This window comes from Dreissena polymorpha, chromosome 6 (genome assembly GCF_020536995.1).
Source record: "Dreissena polymorpha isolate Duluth1 chromosome 6, UMN_Dpol_1.0, whole genome shotgun sequence".
Lineage (NCBI taxonomy): Eukaryota > Metazoa > Mollusca > Bivalvia > Myida > Dreissenidae > Dreissena > Dreissena polymorpha.
The window spans coordinates 28,219,838-28,227,853 of record NC_068360.1 but is presented as its reverse complement, the minus strand read 5'-3'; the positions used below and the strand labels follow the sequence as shown (position 1 = coordinate 28,227,853).

Sequence of the window (8,016 nt, the reverse complement as noted above, 5' to 3'; positions counted from 1 at the left end):
TCACTCGAAGGAATCACTGCTTTAAACTTAGAGCAGCAAAAATCTGGAACAGACTCCCAAACTATGTAGCAAGTGCAAAAAATAAACTCATTTAAGAAATCGCTAGATAATTATTGGAAAGATCAATGTATTTTAATACAAGTCAAGGATAAACTGCAATACTGGAAACAACATTAATCGTTTTATTCAATTATAATTCATATTATGAAATTCACAATAAAAACGACTGTGGTTGGAATAATTTTGGTTTGAATCGTCATAGGGGTTGAACATACTTCGGACCAAATTTTCTTGGATACATTTATTTTATCTGCACTGAAAAGAAATAAATATTTTTCCACCAATACGATGTTTTCTTCCATCTATTAAAGGGATCTTTTCACGGTTTGGTAAATTGACAAAATTGAAAAAAGTTGTTTCAGATTCGCAAATTTTCGTTTTAGTTATGATATTTGTGAGGAAACGGTATTACTGAACATTTACCATAGTCCAATATTGCCATTATATGTATCTTTTAACGATTTGAAAACCTAAAAATTATAAAGCGTTGCAACGCGAAACGATTGAATAATTTGGAGAGTTCTGTTGTTGTCGTTTAAATTTACGAAACTACGAAGATTGTTTATATAACGAATAATATACTAATCCTCTGTATACTCGGCGGAATAGCCGAGAGGGCTAATGCGTTTTTACTTCAGACTAACTCCAGGACTCCGGGGGTCACTGGTTCGAGCCCTGGTACCGGCTACTTTTTTTCCTTTTTTAAAATTTTATTCTTGATTTTTTACTGGAGCTTTTAAGATCCAATGTTAACATTTATCAATATAAAGCATTTAATGACAAACTTCAAAATATGCCAAAATCTGTGAAAAGGCCCCTTTAATACACGACGGGGAGTCTTGTATGTGATAGCATGGAACGACAACTCTGCATGGATATTGTGTACTCTTGAAGTCGTACATGAACATTACAAGCAATCCGATAGTTGCGCAATTCAATGTCGTAAAACTGGCAATAGTCGTAAGCTAATCTGTAAACCGAGATTTTGTAAATAACACATTTCATCACATTCACATAAATATTCTGTATATCTGTTCAGATATAAACCAGGACATTTCGAGGTTTAACAGAAATTTGAAAGCAACGCAATCAACATGGTAAGACAACCAACAGTGTCTCCTCTGTGACAATTTGGCCATCAACTTTGTCTCTAGTTATCACGTTTGTGTCCTTCAAGTTCATTTCACTCAATTGGTAGTTTTCACTTCAGTTGTAGTTCTTTAACATAGTTTTTGTATCTTTGAAGTTTGACATTCATTTTCTTTAACTTAAGTATCAGTACATAACTGATTTAAGAATCATAACAAATTTGCTCTACTATGTTTAAAGAAAATTTTGGGACGAAAAGAGCACCTGGCACATGCTCAAACCCACTATTGCTGGAACACTACCATGACACTATAAAAACCCAGGCAGCCAGGTGTTGGTTTAAACACACCAACCATACACTGCTCCCTCTCCTGTTTCAAATCATTCGCAGCCAGTTGTTTGTTGCCTAACCATTTTATAATTATGTAATCAAATGGCATATGTTGTCAACAGCATATATCTCACAAACAATAACAAATCAGAAACAATTCTATCACAAATAGTTACAAGCACTGTCTGTTGTTCAAAGGTTTGTATCAGAAATGAAAACATTAAATAATTGATGAAGATATATTCATGGTAAAATACCTTCAATATGCCTCTTTATTTGTAACATGTGTACTCTTCTGTTTTGCAGTCCAGCATTGTAATGGTAGTAGGACTCGGCCTTACAGTAGCAGGGTTGACAGGTGAGTAAATTGTACATGGTATACTTAACATATAGTGATATACTGAACATATGAGACTTAACATTTAATGTAAAACTATTAATACTACTATACTACTTACCATGTGTGCCCAAACTTGGGTTTGGGTTCTATCTTTTTGAATAGTACAAATGTACTTACTAGTAATGAATATTTTTTATGTTTTTCAGGAAGACAATTTTTGAGGTACAGAAAAGCTCTTGAAACAGTGTATAAGACAGCAGAATTCTTACCAAAAGATGTAGGTATTTTCTGTAATCTAGAATATTTGTTTTGCCATTCTCGATAAATTACATGTTAAATAATCTGCTTAATAGATAATTGTTAGTGATATAATAAGTATTTAAAATAAGTAATTATGCATTATGTATATTATGGTACACAATTATTTGTTTCATGTATAAAGGTACATAGGCATGTTTTAAACACAAAGTGAGTAGTCTGTATTACCATTGTGTTCTCAAAATTGTAAACTCCCAGTTCTAAGTTCATATAGAATTATCTTTGAGTCTAAATTGATTTTTATGCCCCTGAAGGTGGGCATATAGCGATTGCATGTCTGTCCGTCTGTCTGTCACACTTTGCATTTAGGTTTCGAAAAATGCTCAGCTCATAACTTTTATGTTGCTTCAAATGAAATCTTCATATTTGGTATGCACGTTTACATAGACAAGACCTTTCCATACGCACACAAATTTTGACCCCCTTGACCTTGAACTTAGGGTTCGCGTGTAGGTTTCGAAATCTGCGTTTATTTTTTGAAAAAGCGTTTTTCGGGGGTATATGTCATCCTATGGTGACAGCTCTTGTTTCCCTCACTTACCAGTCTTACAATTTCAGCCCTTCAGTAAATACTACAAGGGAGGTTTCGAAAAGAAGATGTCAAAACGAGAAGCAAGTCTGATTCTTGGCGTAAGGTACGCATGTCTTGAACATTGTATTAAAATGATCTCTATGCTGAAGCTGCTACATGTATACTTACTTCTGTGAAACAGGATTAAATGAAGAGCTGATGTTTAAATTTGAGTTTGATGGAATTGATATTTGATGGTACTCACTACTTTTATCTTGTAACAAATGATGCCTTAGTAAAGATAAAAAGTTATCAATAATATGTTACAATCCCTATATAACACTTTATTGTGTTAGTATAACACTAGAAGATGAAAGTATAATCCCAAACTCAATTGTAGTGACAGAAGAGGCATATATAAGTTATTGTATAGTCTCATTTGTCAATCCATAATCAAGATCTAAGGAAAGTCTTATAACTCTATACCACTCAGAAACGCACTTTGACGCATTTTAAGCCCTTTAGAAAATCAAATTAACTTAAAGTCCTTTCTTAATATATTCAAGTTTGAAAGACTTCATTCCCAACCCTAAGATACTGATGAGTAGCAAACAGGGTAAAACCTGAACAGACTGTTCTGGTTGTATGCTGTTTGCACATAGCCATTTTCAATTTGCTACCAAGTGGGAAAGGGATAGCATAATATGGCATGGCGTGTAATTATTGTCAACACAGACAAGTTCCTTTCTCTGGGAGTTTTTAATTGTTTTTAACTATTTTTCTTTTGAAGTATTGTACAAACTTTAAAAACATTATTACTGCAGTTTCTTAATACATTGTTAGAATTGCACATGATAAGATGTACTAATACTAAAGGTAAAATGTATTGGTACTCATTTGTCAGTTACAATAACACTTAATTGGTTATTTGTTAGGAAGAGCAATCATCCAATTGTTGCAAAATTATTAAATCTCTGACAAGAGAAGTTTTTACATTTAAGGTTTACATTATTTTTATTTAACTTGTTACTGTTTATGATCAATAGCTGCAATCAATGAATTAAATCAAATTATTTATAAACAAAGTTAAGTTTATTTTACACTCGCACTCAGGGTCACTCTGTCTGTGGATAGGTGAGCGTTAACTGTTATACCTGATTTTTTGTGGAGAAAACTACTTAATAATTTCTTAAACAATTAAATTCAAACTTCAAATATGTCAATACCATCAATTGAACACATGCAATACTATTTGCCCCCCCATTCATCAACACATTCCAGAGTTATTTGCCCTTGAACATTGCCTACAAAGTAGTTTCTGTTAATAGTCACTCTTTGAGATTAACTGATGCAACTATAAAAGTGTTTTGTTGTTGTTTTTAGCCAATCTGCATCTCCCGCCAGGGTCAAGGAAGCTCACAAAAGAATAATGTTACTGAATCATCCAGACAGAGGTATGATATTGTTTGTATTAAGTACGAAACCATTTCAAAAAGCCCTCTTAAGCTACCTACAACAATTGAGATTCTTGCTGCTTCTGCTTAATATTTTGCATTTAAATCAGTGCTATTGGGTATCTTATTGCAACTTAATTGGTCAGAGAATCTGAAACAGTACATTAAACATATAATTTAAATTATATTGAAAAACTCTTATCATGTATAACGCAATCACTTTATATTTTAAAGTTTGAAATCTGTACGTCTTGAAGCCTCACATGAAATATTTGCTATCAAAAGTTTTTTGTCGCATTATCTTATTGTCACTGTTAAATATATTGACCATTTAAAACAGTTGTTACAAAAAAGTTTGTATATTTGTCCACCTCCCTAAGTGTATCTGTGTTGCATGGGCACATTGTCAGTTTGAATATTATATAATTGGGTTGTGCTCTGTGAAAAGGGGTTTTACCGCATGTGTGTAAAGTGTCATCCCAAATAAGCCATGTTTAGTCAGCACAGGCTTATCAGGGACGACACTAAACTTGATTTTTGCTAAGAAGAGACTTTCTTTGAACGAAAAATACCATAAAAACATATTGCACAGGCAAATCTGGTACGACACTTTACGCACATGCATAAAGCGCCGTTTTGCCAGCCAGGCTCAATTTTTGAATTCCTTCAGGTGGATCTCCATACCTTGCAACAAAGATTAATGAAGCAAAAGACTACCTTGAATCAAAGAAACCCTGATAGCATGTGAAAATGGTCAACATATTGAGAGATGCTGATTGCAAATGCAAGAGAATGGACACAAAAACGACATTATTACTATGATTGATGAAGGCAAATGGCACCTGTATTATGAACATTGTGTGATCCGAAATCGCATTAGCTGCTTTCTTTTTTACTCATTTAGTAAAAAGAAATACCAGGATACCCTTGAATTTAAATTAGTCATGGAAAATTGGTGTTTTGCTCAGAAACTTCATCAAGCTGGTTATAAATCACATGTGCATAATAAAATTTCACTTTAAGCAAACACAATCTATTAATTTTTCTGGGAACAATTATTTTTGTGCACAAGATGCTGTCCAAGTAAATAATATTTATTGAACTGATTGTATTGTGTACTGTTTGTTGGTTACCTATGTGTATACATTTATTAATAAATTTATGAAATTCATCTTCCTGTAAATTTGTTATGCCCCCCTTCGAAGAAGAGGGGGTATATTGCTTTGCACATGTCGGTCGGTCGGTCTGTTGGTCCTTCCACCAGGTGGTTTCCGGATGATAACTCAAGAACGCTTAGGGCTAGGATCATGAAACTTCATAGGTACATTGATCATGACTTGCAGATGACCCCTATTGATTTTGAGGTCACTAGGTCAAAGGTCAAGGTCACGGTGATCCGAAATAGTAAAATGGTTTCCGGATGATAACTCAAGAACGCATATGCCTAGGATCATGAAACTTCATGGGTAGATTGATCATGACTTGCAGATAACCCCTATTGATTTTGAGGTCACTAGGTCAAAGGTCAAGGTCACGGTGACCCGAAATAATAAAATGGTTTCCGGATGATAACTCAAGAACGCATATGCCTAGGATCATGAAACTTCATGGGTAGATTGATCATGACTCGCAGATGACCCCTATCAATTTTGAGGTCACTAGGTCAAAGGTCAAGGTCACGGTGACCCGAAATAGTAAAATGGTTTCCAGATGATAACTAAAGAACGCATACGCCTAGGATCATGAAACTTCGTGGGTAGATTGATCATGACTCGCAGATGACCCCTATCGATTTTGAGGTCACTAGGTCAAAGGTCACGGTGACCCGAAATAGTAAAATGGTTTTCGGATGATAACTCAAGAACGCATACGCCTAGGATCATGAAACTTCATAGGTAGATTGATCATGACTCGCAGATGACCCCTATTGATTTTGAGGTCACAAGGTCAAAGGTCAAGGTCACGGTGACCCGAAATAGTAAAATGATTTTCGGATGATAACTCAAGAACATTTTTGCCTAGGATCATGACACTTCATAGGTAGATTGATCGTGACTCGCAGATGACCCCTATTGATTTTCAGGTCACTAGGTCAAAGGTCAAGGTCACAGTGACAAAAATCGTATTCACACAATGGCTGCCACTACAACGGACAGCCCATATGGGGGCATGCATGTTTTACAAACAGCCCTTGTTATATAAGTTATTCATAAAGTCATTTATATACATATGGTCCATGCTCTGTGAAAAGGGGGTTAAATGCATGTGCGTAAAGTGTCGTCCTAAATTAGACTGTGCAGTCTGCACAGGCTAATCAGGGACAACACTTTCCGTCTAAACTGGATGTTTGCTAAGAATATACTTTCTTTATAAAGAAAATGTCATAAAAGCGGAAAGTGTCGTCCCTGATTAGTCTGTGCGAACTGCACAGGTTCTCCTTTGCTCCTCTCAGATTTGTTCAAATAATTCCCATGGAGTCAAATATGGATACACCCCAGGGTCAATTCAATGTTTCTATTGTTATATCTTACTTCATATTTCGACCTGCATAATTGTGTGGGTGTGTGCGTGTGGTTATTTATCACTGTGACAAGTTCTAGTTGTGAAGTCATTGCCTTAAAGCTAGTAAACTTATTCAATCTTATTATGAAGTGATCCTTGGGTAACCCCCTACCAATTCCTTCTATATCAATATAAAAAATGAAACCTTTGATCTTGTTTTAAAATAATATTCCTTGGTTAAATCTGTACCAAATTAAAAAATTCAAAATTCACATTTTGATTGTTATCAAACAGCTAATTGGGTTGTGAAGATTTCCTTATCTGGCTTTTTGGAATAAAAAAAAGATAGGCCCAGAAACAGATAATACAATTTCATAACATCAATTAATTTTTTTATCCACCCTTTACCAAATAAAAAAAATTATTGACATGCGGATTACAATTGCTGGCAAGGGCTTTGCAGTTTTCATTATATTTAGATTGCTATATGGAAAACTTTCAAACGTTCATTTTTATATAGCATTTGATAAATGGACCTTTGGTGACGTCTAAATGCTTAAAAATATAAATACGGGTATTTTTTTAAAAATATTGGTGGTCTAAATGTTGGATAGTTTTCCTTGAATGGCTTTATGGATTATATTTCAAATTGGAAATGCAAGTGGATTTTCAACATATGCTTTAAGTAATATACTTAAATGTAGGAAAAAACTGATGACCATGAATGGGATTATTTATAAAGGTCTTGTATTTCAGCAAAAAATTTAGATGAAATTTTCTATTAAAATCCATTGTTTTCTTGTATAAAAAATTATACAAATTCACCATTTAAGCAATATAAAGTTGTTTAAGGTATCAGATATTTTTAATTTTTTTTAATAAATAGAAAAACAACTAAGCATGAATTACATAGCAAGAAACTTCAGGAATTGTTATGACTTCAAGAGTTTCCATAAGTTTTCCCTCTAAAGGTTTATGAACACTGGTCCTGACTTTACCTCTATTTTGGTAGAGAAAATCTTGTCAGAGACAGCAGACTGCATTTCAAAATAATTCATTGGGAAATGTTGGGAATTATTTATTCTACACAAGTAGAACACGTGTTTCTTGTGTAAATCCCCTTGTATCAATATCTTTGAGACAACACTGCAATCACTTTTAAGTACCATAATTTAGGTAGTTAAATTTAGTTTATATTGAAATCAGGTGAGCTACCCAGCAATGCTCAAGCTTAGGTGAGCAATACAGGACCATCGATGGCCTTTTCATAATCATTCAAAGATAACCAAAATGTGTTTGAAATATTGAGCATTCTGTTTATAAAAAGTTTTTTTTAAGACAATTATGGAATTACACAAAACTTTAATCACATGCTGTCATCAGAAATTTGTCTCTTTGGTAAAACGTCAAA

At 34.0% G+C, this 8,016-nt stretch overlaps 1 protein-coding gene and 1 long non-coding RNA gene across 2 annotated transcripts; both read left to right on the top strand.

Moving 5' to 3' along the window:
- Nucleotides 1–990: 990 nt before the first annotated feature.
- On the top strand, nucleotides 991–5,274 carry LOC127833947 (mitochondrial import inner membrane translocase subunit TIM14-like). Its single transcript, XM_052359473.1, has 6 exons — nucleotides 991–1,157; nucleotides 1,787–1,838; nucleotides 2,027–2,097; nucleotides 2,697–2,773; nucleotides 4,033–4,103; nucleotides 4,774–5,274. The coding sequence occupies exons 1-6, from the start codon at nucleotides 1,155–1,157 to the stop codon at nucleotides 4,839–4,841; spliced, it is 342 nt and encodes a 113-aa protein (XP_052215433.1). The 5' UTR covers nucleotides 991–1,154; the 3' UTR covers nucleotides 4,842–5,274.
- Nucleotides 5,275–5,512: 238 nt separating this feature from the next.
- On the top strand, nucleotides 5,513–6,814 carry LOC127833958 (uncharacterized). The gene is made up of 2 exons (XR_008027697.1): nucleotides 5,513–5,633; nucleotides 5,918–6,814. It is a non-coding gene; the product is annotated as an uncharacterized LOC127833958 (long non-coding RNA).
- Nucleotides 6,815–8,016: the final 1,202 nt, after the last annotated feature.